This window comes from Micropterus dolomieu, linkage group LG11, assembly GCF_021292245.1.
Source record: "Micropterus dolomieu isolate WLL.071019.BEF.003 ecotype Adirondacks linkage group LG11, ASM2129224v1, whole genome shotgun sequence".
Taxonomy (NCBI): Eukaryota; Metazoa; Chordata; class Actinopteri; order Centrarchiformes; family Centrarchidae; genus Micropterus; species Micropterus dolomieu.
Genome location: NC_060160.1, coordinates 3,797,723 through 3,819,074, shown reverse-complemented (window position 1 = coordinate 3,819,074; position 21,352 = coordinate 3,797,723). Strand labels below are relative to the sequence as shown.

Here is a 21,352-nt window from a genome sequence, read left to right as displayed (position 1 = left end):
TGTCGGTACGATTATAGTCTGAGGAATAATCACGGTTTCCCCAGGGGAAATTAATAAACTGAACTGTTATTGTCATCAACTCTCATCCATTCGTTTAAGTTTTAGTGAAAATGATTGAGTGCAGTGTTATTAATAACTGAAAAGCAGGTAATATGTAGTCCTGGAAGTTTATAAGCTTCTGATGTAATGTGAGTGTTTTACATCTGGCAACATTTTCTCAACACAGACAGGAGGAGGCAACAGGATGTAACGTAAAATGTTCAGTGACTGGAGGACCTTTCAGAAAAGAAGCGATGTACACTGCCAGTTTGGCCCTCTGCCATAGTTTAGCCAGTGTGCAGTAGAAACCTCCACGTTTCTGATAAGCACGGCACTTTAAGCTAGTGCACCGCTCGTGTGTAACTTTGTTTTCGGTTTGTGCAAATTGCAACAGTTTTGTTTCGTGCTACAGAAACACTCGATGTAGCGGCGCGTTTACTATGAATTAACTGTGACGTTTTAAAGCGCCGTTCGGTAATCGCTGTATCCCTAGTCATGATATTTGCCTCCTAATGTCTCCTAATTGTGTCTTTCTTCCTTTTTCCTTTTCACACGTCTGTATTTTGAAAATAATGAGTTGTTCCACCTCTCTCCTCCTCCTGCAGAGAGTTTTGGTTTAGTGATGAACCAGCTCGTGTCTGACCTGTCCAGTCAAGACAACCTGAACCAGCCGTGTTCAGAGCTCACCCTGCTGCCCCCCCTCTGTCACCATGATGACCTGCCGCTGGTCGGCCCCGCCCTCGACGACACCGACCCCAGATACATCGAGGAACAGGTGATGTGTTTGAGCTGGACTTCAGACTGATAACACAAACAGCACACCACAGGACTGAAGAGCATTGTAATTGTTGAGGGTGTGTTTGGTTTTCAGCTCCACGGCAGCATTGTGGGAGGGGGCTCTCTGGACAACGACGCCTTCAGTCTGTGTGAGAGGAGTGAAGAAGCTCCCACTCCTCTTCCTCCTCCCGTCACTCTGATCGCTGCCACCGTCCGACTCTTTGGAGCGCTCTTCCCCCACATCATCTCCGCTCAGAGGTAACTCACCTTCTGTTCCTTCATCACAGGATGAATGCGCATGTTCATAGCTTTATGCAGCTTGGGAATATTAACGCTTTCCAAAACAGACCTGTTATCTGTGATAACAAATTCTCTCTGTTTGTCTTTCTCAGAGTGAAGATATTGGAGCAGTTTGTAGAAACAGTGAACCGGCTGAAGGGTCAACGCCAGCAGACCGTCCAGATCCATGTCTGTGCTGCCCTCTGCAGTTTGCTCAAGGTACTACACCTACGTGGTGTTGGCGTACAGACACCAGCCCTGTTTCCATCAACTTTTTTTATGCGCACTTTGAAATATGACATTAGAAAAGGTTGATGGAAACGGCCAAATTAGTTTTTACGCTCGCTTGAGGTGGTTTCTGCCTTTGTCGAAAAAGAGTTAAAGCATTAAATGGGAGATGGAAACACTTTTGCCAAATAAGTTCTGATGTAACTCACGACTGATCAGCTGTTTCCGCTGTCTGCGTCTTCCCGGATATTCTCATAACGTGCGGAGACATGGCTGGTAGCAGTTGGCCTGCTTGAAACCCATTCCTGAGGACCTCTCTCCATTTTTCTCAGATCCATGGTCCTGGTTTTGTCCCATACTTCGTGTTCATTACAGCCATGTGTAATGTCAACTTCTGAAGTAACTACACTTGCCGTAGCCTGGTTTAGTAGCTCCAAACCAGCTGATGGAAACACACATAATTCACTTGTTTTTTTTTTGCGACATTTCAAAAGTTTGCTTAAAAAATTTCTTGACACTTAGTGTGTGTGTGTGTGTGTGTGTGTGTGTGTGTGTGTGTTTGTGTGTACAGGACACATTTTTGGCTTCAATTTGAGTTGGTCTGTACATTCTTGTATTTGTATCTACTTTGGGTCAGCAGAACTCCACTACAGGCTAAATAACATAAACCTCTGACATATTATCACCTTACAAAGTTGTAATAACAAAAAAAAAACTCCTCAGCACCAGGGTGGGATCCGGGGCTCTTTTGGGCCAGAGGAGGTGCGTTCCCCGGCGTTGTCCCTCCTGTCTGGGGCGCTGGAGAACGTCAGTCCTCTGCTACGCTGTCTGGCTGCTGAAGGTCTGGCCCGGCTGGTTCAGGTGGTCGGAGACCCCGGCTTCACCGTCTCCGTCTCGCTGCTCTGCTTCGACAGGTAGGTGGACGTTAATATACTGCTTTTAGTTGGAGATGCTACAGTTGTTGATGGAGTGGACTTAGAACTATTCATGCATTTTTATTTTTACACGTTTTATGACATATTTGTGAATACCGATGAATGAAACAAAAGTCTGTAAATTCATTTTTATCTATTTCCCCTCTCAGATCTTAAAGTAGCAACAGCAGAAACAAATCGGTTCATGATCCAAAAATAATTACAGCACAGACAGACAGTCGCATATGAACCAGAAATAGAATAAGCTTTATCCAAATATATCACAGTGTGTTTTAACTGGCGACCCGCTGATGCTGTGATGCACTTTGAAAATGTTTTTTAAAGCATTTCTTTGTAGAAAGTGAGTGTCTGTGCAAAGCTTAAAAACTTTCTCAGTGGGGATAGTTTTTCTCTAAAACTATAGTTTACCAATGTTGTGCTGTACCCCTCTCCTTAAATGTTGATACATATATTCAATTTGTATGTATAATTTTATGATTTCTGTAATCTTTTGCAATTAAATGTGTTCAGATCTATCTGTGGGGTCATACTGTAGGTGTTTTATTTTTTGATCACTCAGCCTTGACATCAGCTTTGGCTTATGTGACTGTGTTTAAAAAGGTACTTTAAAATAGACCTGCCTGGCCGTACTATTATCAAAACTACTACAAAAACTACTAATGCTGCTGCTGCCACCACTAACAGTATTGATCGTGACTGTTCAGGCTGAAGACGGCTCGTGATGCAGCATCTCGCAGCGGCTACGCTCTGGCTCTGGGGGCGCTATACCGCTACACCGGAGGAATCAGCTCAGCTCAACACCTGTCCACCTGCCTGGGAGTCCTGTTCACCCTGAGCCAGGACAGCACCTCACCTGAGGTCCAGGTACATACACATTTGTTCCATATCTGTCTGTGTGCCATCTTGCCAGTGACTGTTATTGTTTTCGTTTTTCGCAGAATTATAGATGTTTGTTCTACACTTGCGAGGACCTTCAGTGACATAAAACATTCCCTTAACTACGTTAACTCAAACATATTCTGATTTAATAAAAAAACAACAACAACTAAATGTCTAAAACAGCATTTTAAAGACAGACAAGATGTCCTCTCTTTTCCTGAAATGTCCTGATCTTGAGTGTCCCTGTGTGTCTGTTGGGTCCAGACCTGGTCTCTCCACAGTCTGTCTCTGGTCATCGACCTGTCCGGAGGTTTGTACCGCGCCCACGCCGAGCCTTCCTTCACCCTGGTGCTCCGGCTGCTGCTCTCGGCTCCGCCCACCCACCCCGAGGTGTACCACAGCCTGGGACGCTGCCTGCACGCCCTTATCACCTGCCTGGGTCCTGACCTGCAAGGTACCACCCTCATCACACCTGAGGACAGCAACAGAGTAGCTTTTAGCAAGCGTTTGACTGATGTGTGTGTTTGACAGGTGAAGGTGCAGCAGTGTCCGCTCTGCGCTCCAGCTGTCTGGTGGGATGTGAGGTGATGCAGGCCGGTCCAGACTGTCTGGTTCAGGCCAGAGCCATTTCCTGTCTGCAGCAGCTGCACATGTTCTCACCACCACATGTCAACCTGGCCAGCCTTGTACCTGCACTCTGTGTGAGTACACCTGAATTACCTGTCTGACTGGAAAAGACTGTCTGACTCTGTTTTCTATGTGCAGATTCAAGATTTAGCTTCCGAGTCTATTCTGGTGCACCAGTGAAGTCAAATCTCCACAGACGCCTACTTAAAAAATGATAACATAAACTTTATTTCTGCAGCAGGATTACAACATTTCAGGAGGCATTGAGGCAAATAAAATCAGACAATTAAAAGTAATAATAGAATAGAATAATAATACAAAAATAGAATAAAATACCTACACTAATATAAGATAAAAACAATCATAATTAAGCTACGCTGGGCAGGGATATAAAACCAATGAATCAATAAATAAAGTAAAAATAAGGTTGATTTCTTCCTGTTCCTACATGCAAACTATTGTTGCCCAGAACATTTCTGCTGTCAGTCAGTCTGGTGAAGACGGTTTGTCCGGCAGCTGTCCTTCCTTTTGATGTGGTTTAGCCAGTGAGAGAAAAATTAAAGGATTAGGAGACAATTTCAGAGACATAAATTATAAATACCTATAATATTGAAATGTTAAAGTGCATACTTTATGTCACATTTATATGCAGAATATATAATGAGGAAATTGCACAGGGTCTCTGGGTTCATCATCCTAAAGGTCTCTCTGTGTGGCTACAGACGTGTTTGTCAGAGTCGTCTGAAGAAGCTTTTTGACCCTGTCTTGTGTCTTGCAGGAGATCTTATTGGATTATTCCATGTTGGTAGGTTCTCTCTCAGGCCTGAAGCTGCTGTTTGTCTCACTTTTATTTTCAGCTTCTTTCCCCCTGGTTCTTTTGGACCCTCAACACTTTTCTGTTTCTTGTGGAGCTTTTTAAAACAGTTTTCTATGGATTGTGAAACATGTCACACAGTTTTCTGTTGCTCTAAAACTTAACATGTTCCTGTTGATTTTGATACTGTATTATTAACTCACTGTTTTTGTTTAACGTTTGAACTTTTGTATCTCACACTTTTTTTTTGTTACGGTTTACTTTCACATCGTTTGCTTTGCAGACTGACAGCTAACTCAGTAACACCTTACCCACAGTATTGCTCTAACATATCCCTCCCTGCTGGCTGTTTTTATCTCCTACAGTGAATGTACTCAGTGCTTCCTCTAGAAAGAGCTTGCAAATTAAGCTAATTATTATGATTACATCCTTAAAGTGACGTAGAGGAATTTGTATTGAACATAACTGCTCAGAAACGTTTGTCTCTGAGAAATTACGACATTATTATTCTTTTAGAATAATTAATCAGTTAATCACAAGTTCATCAGAAGATTAATTGACAGGGCTTATTACTGTTTCTTGTGTACCTAGAAGTATTTTGATAATCTGTTTTTAAGCATAAATATCTAATATTTCCAAGAGAATCTCATTGGGTTTGTACGGTTGGTGGAACAAAATAACTAAATGTGTAATCTTTATAATCTGTCACTGCTTTCGGACATACTATTAATTATTTGAGAAAGTAATCGTCAGAATGATCAATTATTAAAATATTCATTACTTGAACCCCTAATGTAAAAAATGTTTAGTTTCTGAGTCTGGAGGAAACGCTGTCTGTAGCTGCATGCTTCCTTTGATAAACCTTAAACCTGTTGACGGAGAACAACTGTTGTCCACGTATTAACTCCTCTGTGTGTGATTCAGGCCAACCTGTGCAGTTCATACCTGTGTCTGCGTCGCGCGGTGGTGGCGTGTCTGCGGCAGCTTGTCCAGCGAGAGGCTCTGGAGGTGTCCGAACACGCGGTGACTCTGGTCAAAGAGCTGCCGAGAAGAGACAACACACAGCTGGGTGAGGCGAACAGAGACACTGAGTCTCACTGCTGCCCTGCTCTCATCATGATCACATTATTAAGCCACTTTAAAGATCCCCTCCAAACACATTTGAAGACATGTGATAATGCTGTGCTTAAAATAGTCATTTTAATAATTTGTGTTGTGGTTATTCCAAGTGTCCAATTTTATTTATAAAGTATCCCTGACATAAATACAGACTTAGGAAGAATAAAACACAATAAAGTAGAAATTAAAATTACCCAAAGGCTACAGGTGAGCTGCTTTTTTAAGGTGTCCACTAGAGCTGGACGATATGACCAAAAATGTTATATCTTTCTATATCAATAATTATCACGATAAGTATCAAATCACTGTGTCTTTCAAGTTAATTGGGGTTTAAACTCTTCTTTAAAGTAAAATAAAAACTTGATGCCCAACAGTGGATCACTTCACAATCTGAGGTAGAACATTCAAAACAATTATAATAAAATCTTTGTCAACAAATATGCAAAAGTAAAAGCTTTTTTCAGCAAAATAAACATCTTAATAAAAACATTAACTCCTAATTCAGGTATGATTCAAGTGATAAAATCAAACATCTGTTGAATAGTTATTGTTAACATTTGTTATAGTGTTCTTATAAAAATGATATCGCAATAATAATAATAATAATAATAATTATTGTTATTGTTTTATTGTCCAGCCCCAGTGTCCAAATATGTTTTCCCTCTTGGCCTATATGATATGTAAAAATCCTAAATATGAGAAAATGTGTAAATTTGACAAATTCTCTTAAATTAGGTAAATGGGCCGACTAAGAACAGATCTACCAGGCCGAGTTTCTCCATTACGTACTGGAGTTTGCCAACTGACAAGTTTTTTTTGACTAAACTGCTACATGTCTTGTTAACTCTTATCTAAAAAACACTTTGAAGAATCTGTACCAACACTGTTAACTGTTTTTATTAAAAAAACAAAAAAAGTAGTCAAAGAGTATTTTTACTTTGTCAAATATCAACATGGGTGATTGGTATCACCTTTAAAAACCCAGGATTGGTCTGAAGTATTTTCACTTTCAGCATCAGTATTTGCAGCACGTTCAGTCAGAGATACAGTCATTTGTTGCCATCACAGTCTTGAACAGTTTTTTTTTCAGCACTGTCAGACACAAATCTTTCCACACACTGACATCCTCCCCCCCCCTCCGTCTTTTCAGACGTCACCATAAAGGAGGTGGGTCTGGAAGGAGCTCTGTTCACTCTGTTGGACCGAGAGTCAGATCCAGGTCTGAGGAGGGACATCCAAGAGACTCTGGTCCACATGATGGCGTCCAGCGCCACCAGCGGCAAACTGGGACACTGGCTCAAACTCTGCAAGGACGTTCTGTCTGCGACCACCGGTGGGTTGAATGTGTCACATACAAAGATTTTATGCTTCAACACACAGCGAGCGAACTGCATTATGTTCTCTTAAAACCTAATATTTAAAATTTTTCTATAGAAAGGAGGTAGAAATCTTACCTGCGGAGTTAAGATTTGTTATGGCAAACTCTGAAGAAGAGTTTTTTTTACCCAGACATGTCATTTTAAGACTTGACTTTTGGTTTGGTGACAACAACAGCATCACTAAGTTTAGGAATGAACTCTCACGCTGCCTGTCCTTCAGACTGTCTGGCTCCGGTGGAGGCGAGTCAGGAGGACGAGGAGGCTGACCCCGGCAGAGACGACGACTCCTCTGCTTTCAAAGCTCGGTCAGACTCCGGCGGACCGTTCACGGCCCTGCGCTGGGCTACGCGTCGCTTTGCCATGGAGTGCGTGTGTCGCATCATAGCTCAATGTGAGACTTCCGACCCGGCTCACTTCGACATGGCTCTGGCTCAGGAGCATCGCCTGCACAAGTCCACCGGTAAGACCAGCCTTTTCAGTTTTCATGTGTTTTTTGGACCCTGCAGATAGCCGTGACCCCGCACCTGTCTCTCCGCAGACTTCCTGGTCCTCCATCTTGGTGACCTGGTCCGTATGGCGTTCATGGCTGCGACAGACCACAGTGACCAGCTGCGGCTGGCAGGTCTCCAAACCCTATTGGTGATCATCAGACGCTTCTCAGCCATCCCCGAACCGGAGTTCCCCGGTCATGTGATCCTGGAGCAGTACCAGGCTAATGTAAGAGCCAGTCACTGATCTAACTACTCACATAATAAAGACATGCAAACTCCAGTTACTATAATAGTTTAATTTTATGCCATGAGAATACTGTATTGTGATTGGCTGTAGGTATTTACAGTGTACTCATCACTGTTCTGAAATGGTCTAAAGCAGGAAGGCTACTTTTTTTGTAACATTTTCGAAATTGAGCAGGATAATATCTCTGAGTCCGCGGCATTGTCTTCAAATGTCTTGTCTTGTCTACACAACAGTCCCAACCGAAAAGATATTCAGTTTATTGATCTAAAACAGTAAATATTGACATCGTCAAGCTAGAATCAGTTGTTCGATGTTTGGCATTGCTGCTTAATAAATAATAAACTAGTAAACGAGTTCATTTATTTCAGACCTTTTCAAGAATTTTGTGGACCCAGCTGTATTAAGTGTATCATATTTTTATGCGTGCAGGTTGGAGCTGCTCTCAGACCAGCCTTCACTGCCGACGCTCCTCCTGACGTCACCTCCAAGGCCTGCCAGGTGATCTTTCATCAGTTATCATCTTAATAGTCCTGACTGAAAGGTTCCTATATGTTCACCTGTAGCTGCTGAGTCAGTCCACGCTGCAGGTAACCAAAACAACATCTGGACTCCCGTTAGATTCTAAATATCTGATTGGCTGCTGGAAGTGAATTTGGAAAAGTAATTTGGAGTAAATGTCTAAACACATTTAATTTTTCATCGGCCCGAATGACAGCGGAGACATTAGAGACCAAAGAACACTACATAATGCACTCTGCTGTCACCTTTAACCCCTTTCTCTCCTCACCAGGTCTGCAGCGCCTGGATTGCCAGCGGTGTGGTCAGTGACCTCCGTGACCTGCGGCGAGTCCATCAGCTCCTTGCCTCCTCATTGGCTAAAGTCCAGGCCGGGAGGGACACGTCCACCCAGCAGTACAACGAGGCCACTGCTACAATGGAAACACTGGCTGTTCTTAAGGCCTGGGCCGAGGTGGGTGATCAATGGTTTGACTGGTTATTTATTGTCGTCATCTGTTTTTCCAGGGCAGGTTTTTCTTGATAATCTTCATGATAACATGTACACATCTAAAAATAAAAAGATAAAAACACATTGAGCTAAACTGATGACTACATGATTGTTTAATTGCTTTCCTCCTCTCTCTCAGGTTTACATCGTAGCCGTTCAGAGGAGCAAACAGAAGGAGGTCCCCGGTAGGAAGGCTGACCTGTCAGTCTCCTCTCTGGCCAATGACAGCTCTGTCTCCGAGTCGGGAGGCGCTGGCCTTCTGAAGTTAGTCCAATCAGATCTGTCGACGCTGAGCCGTCTGTGGTTGGCGGCGCTGCAGGATTACGCCCTGCTGACCCTCCCACAGGAGTACGCATTGCAGCTACCTGCAACAGGTAGGAGGCAAGGAGGGATGGATGGAAGGAAAGTAGGAAAGATTTCTTATTGTAGCTGATAGTTTGGGCATTTTAGTCTTTACTGTCTTTAACCAGGAGCGAACTAGGATATTTTACTCAAGCAGAAGTAAAATAAAATGGGTCAGTTAAAAGGTACTTTGAGCCGCTCTGTTCTTTTTGAAGTGAGAAGGATTCAAATGGGTTCAGTAAACAGTAACCATTTTATTTTAGGTCATTTTCAGCTTGTGCGCAATAAAGCTGTTTGTTTAAGTTAAGTTTGTCCTCCTCTTCCTCCTCCAGGGGGTTCTTTCTACACAGCAGAGACGGTGAACCAGGCCAGAGCTCATTACTCCTCCTCCTGGGCTCCCATCCTCCACGCCACCTCCCTCTGGCTCCACAGCACCGGTCAGTGCTCCTCCTCACTGCTCTTCTGTTTGATGTGAGCAGTAAAGACGTGTTAAACAGTCAGATGTGACACTGTGTTGCAGGTTTTATCATGTCAGATGATGCACCTGCCAACCTGTCCAGACCGGTCACGCCCACCTCCATGGGACACACTGGCTCTGTGGGTGGAGCCAAGAGTCCAGAGGACATAAACTCCGACAGACTGCATCTCATACTGGGTGGGAAACTGGTTTAAATACAAAACCCAGCCGACTAAAAAGTGTATTTATTTCACTCACATTAAATTGTGATTTTTCTGTACTGAGTTTTGTTGTGTGATTCTGCATTCTTCTGCAGGGATCAGTGTGGAGTTCCTGTGTTCTCCACATTCTGAGGACCAGATGGAGAACATCACTTCCTGTCTGCGAGCTCTGCAGGCGCTGCTGGACATCTCCTGGCCCCGAGCTAAGATCGGAAACGACCAGGTGAGACACAGCTAGACCTGAATCCAGACCAGAGTTTGAACCTGAGTCCAAGGCAGAAATTTGACTGTAATCCTGGTTTAAATCTTGGCCAGGATTAAAGGCCAGACTCCAGACTAGATTCCAAGCCAGAATTCAGATCAGATCCAAGGCCAATATCTTGAACAGAATCCAGTCTGAAATCCGGACCAGAATAAAGAGTTCAGTCTAGACCTGCTCTAAATGAATGGTGCCCTGAGATAACTGTTTTTAATTGAATTGAAATTGAAAATCTACAACTAAATCAAAAACCAGAATGTAGACCAGAACCCAGAGCAGAATAGAGAGCTGATCCAGAACAGATTCAGACCAGAATAGTGACCAGATCGAGGCTAAAGTTCGGACCACAAGGAGGCTAGAACCAGGACCAGATTCTAGACAAGACTCCAAGACTTCCAGCCCAGAAATTTGACTTAAATTCAGAGTTAATCTGAATGTGAATCTAGACCAAACCCCATTTCAGTCAAAACAGAGACCAGGCTTGAACTGAGACCAGAATGCAGATCCAAAGACTTGGACAGACAAAACGATGTGTTGATCTGAAGGCCTCGCAGTTGATGTTTGAAACAAGTAATACTTATTGTCATATAGTTTGAGTTATAGATCTGCTTCACTGTCTCGCTCTCTCTCTCTGTCTGTAGGCTCTGAGTGTGGAGCTGCTCAGCGTCCTCCACAGGCTGATGGTGACCAGAGAGTCGGTGTCCGTCCAGCTCGCCGTGTTGGATTTACTGCGACAGATTGTGACGGCCGCTCAGGAGCACGTCAGGGAGAAACGCCACAGTGCTGAGGGTGAACACACTCTTTTAGACCTAGCCTCGCATCCTGACAAAAAACTCCTAACTCGAGGTCCATTTACTGTACTAGCTTTTTCCAGAGCTTTCTACCATATTTCACTGTCTTCATCAGTGGATAGCGTTTGCTCAAATTCTGCTAAACACTTTCCAAGTAACCAAACAATACAATTAACAGTACTATAAATCCTGGCTGAACGTTGTTGTGTAAATCTTGTTCCACAGTGGATGACGGTGCATCAGAGAAGGAGACACTCCCAGAGTTCGGCGAGGGACGGGACACCGGCGGTTTGATTCCCGGACGCTCGTTGGTGTTCGGAGCGCTGGAGCTCTGCCTCTGTGTACTGGTCCGGAAACTTCCACAGCTCAGCCCCAAACTGGCTGGAACAAGTCCAACTGGTACGATGAGGTGGGGGAAGGAGAAGAAAAGTGGGATGATGCAGAGAGGGTTAGAGAAAGAGTTAAATGAATGAGAGGAAGATTGAAAGGAGCAGGACGTATAGAGGAGTAAGGAATGAAAGAGAGGAGGAGTGTGGGGAAGTGAAGCTGGAGGACTCTGGAACAGTATACCAGCGATCAGTCTCTTCTTGGTTTTATCTCACTTGTTAAGACATATTTCTACAAAATATTGATACGTAAAGTATTTTTCCTCTATTTCTAGATTTGCTTGTTTGTGTTTAATAGTGATTGTTGTAAAGCACTTTATTATCTGTATTGAAAAGTGCTATAAAAATAAAGCAATTATTATTATTATAATTATTATACACAAGGAATTGTGAAGAAGAGGAAGGAGGAGAAAAGATTGCAATAGAGGTGAGAGAGGAGAACTTACAGGTCCTCGTTAGGGAGTAAATGTAAGTCAATGCAGTGCATGTGTGTGTTCAGGTCCTGGAGGCTCAGTCTGGAGTTTGACTGACAGCGACTGTCAGCTGGTGTCATCAGCTTTGTGTGTCCTCTCTGAGCTGCCGTCTGTCTGCTCTCCAGAAGGTGAGAGCTGAAAATAAAAACACAATCCTTTACATGCTAACATTAACATGCTAACACTAATGTTAACATTAATGTTGATTTGGTGGTTGTCTTTCCTCCTGCAGGCAGCGTTTCCATCCTCCCCACTGTCCTCTACCTGTTGCTGGGAGTCCTTCGAGAGCTGGTCCAACAGCCCAGCACACACACTGGTAACACACACACACACACAAAAGTTAGGATCCTGTTTTCATTTCAGTGATTTTGAAATGCCGTGGCAGTTACCCAGAGCCCAAAGTGACTCCTTCACAATACAAGGCAAAGCAGCAAATGTTCACATGTGAGAAGTTGAAAGCATGAAATGTTTTCACAGGAAGAATTACTCAATAATCATCAATTAGTCAGCTAATCAATTAGTCGATTAGTGACAGAAAACTTATTGGCTAATAGTTTCAGTATAAACTGTTGGGGAGTGGAATTTATAACAGCATATTTTATAAACTCTCTATATGTTTTTATGTAAAAATCATTATCTGTTATGGAACTAGTAACTAAAGCTGTCAGATAAAAGTAGTCAAGTAAAATATTTGCCTCTGAGATGTAGCAGAGTAAAAATGAATAGGGCTCAAGTACAGTACAAGTACCTCAAATTTGTACAATACTCGAGTACATGTACACTCTACCACTGTCCTTTTTTTCCCCAGGTACCTCGGTGGTGGGCTCAGTGGGCAGGGCAGGTCTGGATATGGTGGTCCAGGCGACTCTTCAGGCTCTGAAGTCTGTTGTGACGTCTCCGATGAGCCGTCAGGAGAAGAGCCGAGAAGCCTGGAACGTGCTGCTGAGATCAGCTCTGAAAACGCTGCTTGGACTCTGGGACTCTGGTACAAAACACACCTTAATAACTTTTAATTTAGAGAGACATGTTTATAAATGCAATATACATGCGCAAGATTATTTAAATTATTTATTTATTTAGAAGATGGAAATTCATTCAGACATACAGTGTGGGAAGAGAGAGGCAAAAAAAGGAACGTAAAATAAAACAGGGCGTACAGTTGTCATGAAGGGGGAATTAGCTATAGAGACCAAAACCATTTTTTTTGTACCGAGCTGTAAACCATTTCTGCTCTAAAGTTGGGTATTTTAACATAGGGGTCTATGGGGATTGACTTGTTTTTGGAGCCAGCCTCAAGTGGCCAATTGAGTAACACGCCACGGAGGTTGCTGCTTGATCCAAACACAGAACACAAATGTGTTTAAATATGTATGAATTCAGTCTTGTGATTGATTGTGTGGGTATTTTCAGGAGACTCTGCTGTAGATCAGGTCAGCTTACTCACAGCTCTGACTGTCTTCCTGCTGTCTGCTGGTCCTGATGTCTGCACTGTTGAGCCGCTACACGCGCTCTGTCTGCAGTGTTTCAACGCCAGCATGGACGCCAAAGACCCACTGGTCAGTACCAGGCAAAGAGAGTTCAAACGGTTCTTTCTGTCCTTTTAATTTGTGTTTTGATGTCCTATGCTGCGTTTCTTATTTAAGCGTTAAAATGTGAAGCACTTTGAATTTTTTCTGCATATGAAATGAAATATGTGTGAAAAAATGTGCCTTGCCTAAAAGTAAAAGTAGTAAGGTCAAGAAAATTCAAACAGAAATGCAGTGAAACTTTACTCTGTCGACTTTACTGCGTTTCTGAGTGGAACTGTAAACCAGCAGTCTGCTGACCTGCATACTGGTTGAACTGGGACACAGTGACGATGATTCACGGCTCTACCTGCAGAGCCAAGTCTATTCTGGGACAGACGGACAAACAAACGCGGCCCTCAGACAGACAGAACACACGAAAATACGTCAGAATATTTTAAATTCTGGAGATGAAACTGGAGTGGATTATGTGACAGAGAGAAACTGAGTCTGTGCAGAAAACTGATGGATCCGAACATCACTTGAAAACTGTCCTAGAAGTTATTTTAAAATTGGTACTAATTATTAATTACAGTGTTCAATTGGTACGCAGCAAGTTAATTAATTCCATTTTATTGAGAGCATAATCTAGAGCAGTGTAGGTGCGTTGAGGGCAAAGATAAATTAGCGTCATGGTCATATTTCTTTTGTAGTTTTATCACATAACAAGAATCTGCAACATTGAACAGTCAACTGCGTAAAAAAAAACCAAGCATTTATGCCACAGCTCACCAGCAAACAAATTAGTGTATTTAACTGGATTCATTGTTTATTTTAAGTTAAATATTTTTCTGCAAGGCACCTGTTTGCTTTTATTCTGAGTGGTTGAAAATAGGCCTACATTATTTAACTTAATATTTACATAATAATATAACATCTATGCATGTTATATTATATATTAATATTAATACTGAATAAATATTGACTTGTGGAGTTTTTCTTAATTGATTTACCCTATAATTGGTACCAAATTAGTTATTTGTGGAAACTTCTTAGAGAAGGGTTATCAGGAAATTGTTATGAATTTAAGGCCTAGTAAAGTAAACCTAAGCAGTATTACCACCACGGGGAAAAACTTAAAAGATTAAAAAAATAAAGATAAATCAATAGAAGGTCGTTCAGGATGAGGTGGTTTAATATTTGAGAAGTCAGATTTTTGCTAAGTGGTATGAATAATAATCTCTCTGTGTTGCAGGTTGTGAGTCGGTGTTATCAGCTCTTAACTTCGGTGTTTCAGGCTCCGCCCGGCGTGGCCATCCCGTACATCAAGGCCCTCGGACCGCCGCTGGTTCGATTTCTCCAGGTACCGAACTACACAAGCCTCTACTGCGCTCAGGTGTCAGACGAGTCTGGTGTAATCTGTTTGTTCATGTATTTGACGTACACCACCATGATTAATAAACTGTGGATTGTGTTTTATTGTTTTTAGTTCTGCATTTCTCTGAGAAGTGTTTCCTCGTCTCGGACAATAAAGATCTGAACTGAACTTGTCAAATAAATCATTGTCAAATGTTAGACTGATTAGAAACGTCTGTGAAGGTTCTCAGTCATCCAGGTCATAGTTATCCATCGAAGTTTGAGGTCAAGGGCGACTGGACTTGGTTGAAGAAACTAGAAGACTTTTCGTTCTGACTGACTATTTAACCTCTGTTGGGATCATCGTTGGTACCGCTGGGTTCGTTAGTGCTCCTGGCTGTGGTAACGACAGTCGTCGTGGTTGTTGGAACCACCTGTGGCAAAGTCTGAACAACCATCGTTGGTATCTTCACCTGTGGCCAAGAGGTCAAATAGCTTAGTTTCCTTACCAGTCAGTCAGGACTGAAGAAGTCTCTTGGATGAGGGACGAAACGTCTTCTAGTATCTTCAACCAAGTCCAGTTGCCCTTGACCTCAACCTTTGTTGGATTACTAATGAGAAACAAATGATGATTAAAGACGTGTTTTATTCTCAAAGATGCAAACAATATTCCATGCAGACACTGAATGACCTTAAAAAGCGTGTGTGTGGCTTATTTTTGTAATTTCAATGCAATCATCAATACAAAAGTCTAAAATATTAAATTGATAAATACAGAAGAAGCCACCACAGAGACAAAATTAAATCCTGATATAACTTAAATATTTTCATGGAAAAAGTAGTTTATTTTTCAAAAAGCAGACCTCTTATTTTGAAAAGAAACTCTTTGGATGTGTCATCCTGTCGGTCTGAGGCGCTGCTGTTTGATCAGATGGATTAACGTATTAACCTGATCATATAATATGATGTGTTTCTACCTCAGAAGGTGGAGAGGAGTCGTCCTCAGAGTCCAGAGGAGCTGTCAGGAGTTCTGGAGGGAGTCCGAGCCATGGAGGCTCTGGTCCAGGCTGCAGACGAGTCCCAGCGTGAGTCTAGTCCAGAGCAGAACGCACAGTAGAAGAAAGTAAAATCTATACGGAGGGTCAAAGCCAGATGTTCATCTTACACTAGAACAAAACAAAAAGTTTTTGGGAACATTGCGCAGTTTGTGGAGGGTAATTCAAAACAGAAAGGTTCACTGATTAGTTAGTACAAAACAGAAAGGTTCACTGGTTTCTGAAAACACAGTAACCTCTGACACTTGGGCTCTGGGAAATTCTGATATTGTGAAAAATGGATTCACAGAAATATCTGCAACCGCCCAAACAGCAGCCTACAAACAACACATGTGGAGGTTGTCAATCTAAAAATGAAAGGAAGGCCTGAGTGTTTGACCATGTGAATAGATAAACCTCCAGACTTCAGATTTCTGAATTACACCAGGAAAGTTTTAGTTTGTTAAAAACACAATTTCACTGATAAACACTGTGAATAACACGATGCTTTCTGACCTTCAGGTCCTCAGCTGGTGGTCATCTTGTTGCCCCTCCTCATCTCCTTCCTCCTGGATGAAAACGCTCTCGGCTCGGCCCCCGCAGCGTCCCGGTCTCTCCACGAGGCGGCGCTCAAAGACCTGATGCGTCTCGGCCCCCAGCACTCAGCCGCCTTCAGGTAAAAGATGTTCCACACATTTATCATTTATAAACATATAATAACTGGTTTATAACATACTATAATGTAGTTCTAAGCAGATCTAAATGTGTGTTTGTTAGCAGATAATGAAAAGAGAAGTTTTTGTTGACAAATACTGTATATTAATAAACACTTAGCTGCATGTGTCACACCCATAGAGTGCAAGTTGACTCAAGGGTTGACATATTTTAGAAAGGATTTACTCTGAAAGAATAAATGAAATACATGGTGGTGAGTTGGCTGGTCCTCAGTTGTTTTACTTTTTTCTTGTGGGACGTGCCAACAGAAGAACACGCACAGCTTATATTCCCGCAGTGATCGCGTGCCCTTTTAACTGCAAATACAACTGTTGAAAATTGAATGGGGGGTGTCTGTAAACATGCAAATAAAGTACATACCTATAAAATAACACACAAGTAAGTGGACATTCTCCTATTAATATCCTATATGCCACACGCAACTACATTATTGTGTGATCGAAACAGTTTATTAAATGTTTATATTCTGATTGTAAATGGTGGGGAGGGGTTAAAGTTAACTGTTAACATTTTTTGTCTCTGTACGTAAGCGTTTTCTGATGTTTCCTATGTTCATTGTTTTCTGTGATTTAAAAAAAAGTAATGGATTAAAAGTATGTATAAATAGGAAAGAGAGTTAAAAGTAATCGTGCAACAAATGCTGTTAAAAAGAAGCTGAGTTCAGGTTAAGTCAGTAACGTTGATGAACACGTTTCAGACACATAGCTCTGCAAACTGAGAATTTTTGAAATTAAACTTTTTTTTTGGAAGCTCATAACAAACATGTTGTAGATTGAGGGAGCCAGACTCTGTGTAGAGTCTCAGTGCTGCTGTTATATCATGTCAAACACAACAACTACCTCCTGAGGTAAAGATGAACAGCTAATACAAAATATATAATGTTTAAATTAACATAAGTCAAAATTGATTTGATGCGTTTTCCCTCCCTCAGGTCTCTCATCGCGTCGTCTCCTCACCTGAAGTCTCGCCTGGAAGCCGCCGTCAAAGGGAACCAGGAGAGTCTGAACGCCAAAGCCAGCAGCGCTAACTCCGCCTCCCGCAGCGGCGCCAAGTCCTCCCCCAGCATCACGCTCAAAACCAACTTCCTGTGAGAAAACTCGCCTGAGGGACAATCTTCTTCTCATCTGATGGTTTTCATCCCAAAATCACGTTAAGCTTCTGAAAGTGAATGAAAAATGTCTGATTGTTGTGGGGCCAGTGAATGGAAACATTTTTAATATTAAATATTTTTAAGAGTTTGCTTTTGGTCAGTATAAAGAAAACCTACAGATATTTGGCTAAATGTGGGAATAATACTGTAATCATAATGTAAATGCTGTAAAAATACAAGACTAAAGTTTTTTTGTTATTTTAAATTTTTCCTTCTGAGGTAACATGTTTCCTGTGTCTTTGGTGTTCACATGGTTTTGGGATGAAAACCTTAATTTTGTCAGCGAGACTCTGAACGTCAGAGTGGACAGACATGAGCCAGGCAGACGTGAGACTCATTTAATGTTCATCTCGTATCTTAAAACCAACTGAGGACAAACAAATTAAAGAATAATGGGACGGAGAGGAACTGGAAGTGCAGTTTAAAGAATTCTGACTTCTAGCTTTCTAGAAAGGCTCCTCATGTTCCCTCATTGTTTCAGTGTTTTTTGCAGTTTTGCACAGAGACTAAACCCCGTTTTAAAACTTTCTTTGGAACCTGATAATCAAAATATTTTTTGGGAAAAACCCTTAATCTCACCAATAGATCCTCGACATTACAAATGATTTTGTTCCCTAAACCCAGGTGTGCTCCAAACCTACAATGCCAAATTTGGTGCATATGCAACAACAGGTGGCACTGTAACGCATTTTTACTATTGTTGTCGGATTATATTTTTTCAGTTTAGGACAAATCTGAGTATGTGATGCTGTCATATATTGTGCGATGATTGTTGTTTTGCTCTACAACGAGTACATTAATCAGTCACGCCAGTGTTGTCACAGCAAATGTGAGGAAAATCTGTCAATGTTTCACAATTTAAAGAAAATATAAGTTTAATATACAAAAAGAAGACGGCAGCGTGACGCCATCGAATCGCTCCAAAACAACAAATTGATGTGGCTTCCCGATTGGTTGAGGACCCTTTTGTTCCTTGAGTTATGTTGGTGTGTCGCACCCTGACATTTTTTTTCTAGTGATTCAAAAAAAACTGAAAGTAAGATTTTCGGCTTGTCAGGCAAAATCTGACAAATCTAATCTCATTTTGACTTTTCTCCAAAAAATGGAGGTAGCATAAAGGATACATGTACCGTACATGCAGTGTGTGACCAATCACAGGAGAGCATCTTAATGTCATACAGGCTGTCACTGATGCATAGTCTCCACCCACCTGGCACTACAAGTACAATTAAACAAACGGCAGCAGTTTAAGTGTCTGTGCTGTATGATCCGCTTTGTCTGTCACTATAGACTTTTATTTTGAAAAATATGTCATCTCTATGTACTTGATGGTTTAAGTAGTAGTAAAACAATCTGAAGTTTGCAGTAGAATAAGCTTCTTTACCTGCATCACTAACAATGAATGGAGGTCAAAGGTCATATTAACACGTCTTCTTTTGACCCTTGAATAATGAACAAAAGATGAAGAGGATTTTATTTTTTTTTTAGTACAATATTGATTTTGGTTTTAATTTTGTCTGACAAATCACATAAAAACACAACCCGAAGACTCTTTGATTGATATTAGTCATATGGTGGCCTGTAAGGGACAATTGTAGTCATCAGCACTTTAGTTTAACAACACTACGACGTCATAATATCAACCACATCATGTTTTATCAGTTTGAGTCATCTGCAGTGAAGACTGGCAGTTGAAAGAATGTAAATCTGGCTGGTTTTAACTTTTAATGTCTAAATGTGAATGTTCATATCAGTGAAAAGAGTCGAAACAATTCTAACATGATTTCCTTTTAAAATCTCTGTCATAATCAAACAAAAACACTAAAGATTTACCTGCAATAAGTATACGAACCAGGTGAGCTGTGTGCTTCAGTCTTCCAGTTTCAGCAGCTACACACACACACACACACACACACACACACACACACACACACACACACACACACACACACACACACACACACACACACACCAGCTGCATGAGTGTGTGTTTGTGAGCTCACCTGGCTCTGTGTACAGGTTTGAACTGTATGAATGAGTTGCTGAACATGTTGTTTTCTAACGGCAGTGAGTAAATAAAACATGTTTTTCTTCTAATTCAGTTTCCAGTTTTCTTTTTGTCTTCAGGCGTGTGAGCAAACACTGATGAGTATCTTCAACCAAGTCCAGATTTTAACCTTCCTTGGATAAGGTTTATATGTATTTGTAATTTCCAGGAGATAAAAAGACAAAATAATTCACTTTCTTATTGTTGACGCTTTGATTGTTTGAAGAGTCACTCTGCAGCCATGTTTGCAGCTCTGTGAGCAGTGCTTTGAGCTAAATGCTAACATCAACATGCGCACAATAACAATGCTAACAAGCTGAGGAATAACATTCACCATTTTCACCATCTTAATTTAGCATGTTAGAGTGATGAGTTTTGCCAATTAGCAATAAACATTGTTAAAGGTCATAAAATGTTTCTGTAGAACAAAAACATTTTCTGACTTTCAACAACTGGATTTTATTATATGCACACAAGTTTTATTACATTAAGAAAATAATGCTTTCATGAATATGGTGAAAATTCAAATAAATGGGGGGGAGGTTATGTAGGAAAAAAGTATTTGTTATACAAGGAGCTAAAATGAACCAATGCGTCATCTTTTATGAGCTTATTTCATGTAGAAATGTGAATCTGCACAGTACCAAGTCACTAGCCTTAAAATAAAAGTAGTGGACTAACAAAATCCAGTATTTTCCCTTTTAAAATAGTCAGTGGTGGACAGTAACTAAGTACATTTACACAAGTACCGTACTTAAGTACAAATCAGAGTTTTTTCTTTTCATGCCATTTTCTGCTTCTACTCCACGACATCTCGGAGGGAAATACTGTACTTTTTACTTCACCACATTTATCTGACAGCTTTGGTTACTATTTTACAAATTAAGATTTTTACAAACAAAACATATAGAGTTTAAAAATATTTTTTCTTATAAATTAAACTATCCAGTTTAAACAACTGAAACTTATTAGTTTATTGAGAGAAATTTTATTGGCAACTATTTTGATTATAGTTATTCGTAAATTATGGTTGTCATGTCAGCAACCCCAGATAAACATAACCATATTAATAGTACTTTTTTTTTCTTTTGATACTTAAAGGTTCAGTGTATAAGTTTTAGCGGCATCTAGTGGTAAGGGTTGCGAACTGCAACCAACAGCTCAGTCACCGCTCGCACCTCCCTTTCCAAGAGCGCAGGAGAAACTACGGTGGCCGGCGCGCTCTGTCGACTCTTGTGCTAAATAATACTTTCGCTCCTCCACTTGTCCAAATTTCTCCTCTCTTTTTAACTTCTAATAAACCAGACTACTTACTACTACTACTTCTTCATACCTATTCAACGTAGTGACGAAACGTGCTCTGTGGAGACACTTTTTTTGTGTTTTGGGCTACTGTAGAAACATGGCGGCGCAACATGACAGCGTCCATGTAAGAGGACCTTGGGTGTATGTAGATAGAAACGGCTCATTCTAAGGTAATAAAAAACATAACGGTTCATTATGTAAGGTCTTTTTACACCAATGAAAAAACAGTTATCTCTATTATATTACATTACATAGATCCTTCTAAATAATACACACTGGACATTTAAGTACAAATCCTGTACCTGAATAAAAGTACAGGTACAGGATTTGTGTACTTCATCCACCACTGAATGCAGTTGAGAAAAAAAATAAACAAGCTATCCCTTAATAGAAATACTAAATAGAAATACTCAGTTGAAACTTTGGGATAAAATGAAGAGTTTGTGTTAAAGTAAAACCAATTTTGCTCTT

At 41.1% G+C, this 21,352-nt stretch overlaps 1 protein-coding gene across 5 annotated transcripts in view; it reads left to right on the top strand.

Moving 5' to 3' along the window:
* heatr5a (HEAT repeat containing 5a) overlaps window positions 1–19,626 on the top strand; it is a 33,373-nt gene extending 13,747 nt beyond the window's left edge. For 3 of the 5 annotated variants that reach the window (XM_046061796.1, XM_046061795.1, XM_046061800.1), the window contains 28 exons: window positions 645–814; window positions 911–1,074; window positions 1,209–1,314; window positions 2,047–2,237; window positions 2,963–3,122; window positions 3,402–3,591; window positions 3,669–3,838; window positions 4,543–4,569; window positions 5,503–5,647; window positions 6,848–7,030; window positions 7,297–7,536; window positions 7,615–7,793; window positions 8,244–8,312; window positions 8,605–8,784; window positions 8,960–9,194; window positions 9,495–9,599; window positions 9,683–9,817; window positions 9,936–10,063; window positions 10,741–10,888; window positions 11,116–11,289; window positions 11,776–11,877; window positions 11,982–12,065; window positions 12,558–12,734; window positions 13,160–13,305; window positions 14,510–14,617; window positions 15,593–15,695; window positions 16,167–16,320; window positions 17,311–19,626. In XM_046061796.1, the coding sequence (XP_045917752.1) occupies window positions 645–814; window positions 911–1,074; window positions 1,209–1,314; window positions 2,047–2,237; window positions 2,963–3,122; window positions 3,402–3,591; window positions 3,669–3,838; window positions 4,543–4,569; window positions 5,503–5,647; window positions 6,848–7,030; window positions 7,297–7,536; window positions 7,615–7,793; window positions 8,244–8,312; window positions 8,605–8,784; window positions 8,960–9,194; window positions 9,495–9,599; window positions 9,683–9,817; window positions 9,936–10,063; window positions 10,741–10,888; window positions 11,116–11,289; window positions 11,776–11,877; window positions 11,982–12,065; window positions 12,558–12,734; window positions 13,160–13,305; window positions 14,510–14,617; window positions 15,593–15,695; window positions 16,167–16,320; window positions 17,311–17,470 (4,133 nt within the window). In that variant the 3' untranslated portion in view covers window positions 17,471–19,626. The remainder of the gene's footprint in view (window positions 1–644; window positions 815–910; window positions 1,075–1,208; window positions 1,315–2,046; window positions 2,238–2,962; window positions 3,123–3,401; window positions 3,592–3,668; window positions 3,839–4,542; window positions 4,570–5,502; window positions 5,648–6,847; window positions 7,031–7,296; window positions 7,537–7,614; window positions 7,794–8,243; window positions 8,313–8,604; window positions 8,785–8,959; window positions 9,195–9,494; window positions 9,600–9,682; window positions 9,818–9,935; window positions 10,064–10,740; window positions 10,889–11,115; window positions 11,290–11,775; window positions 11,878–11,981; window positions 12,066–12,557; window positions 12,735–13,159; window positions 13,306–14,509; window positions 14,618–15,592; window positions 15,696–16,166; window positions 16,321–17,310) is intronic. The other 2 variants (XM_046061799.1, XM_046061798.1) reach the window with 1 other exon arrangement.
* The last annotated feature ends 1,726 nt before the right edge of the window (window positions 19,627–21,352 follow it).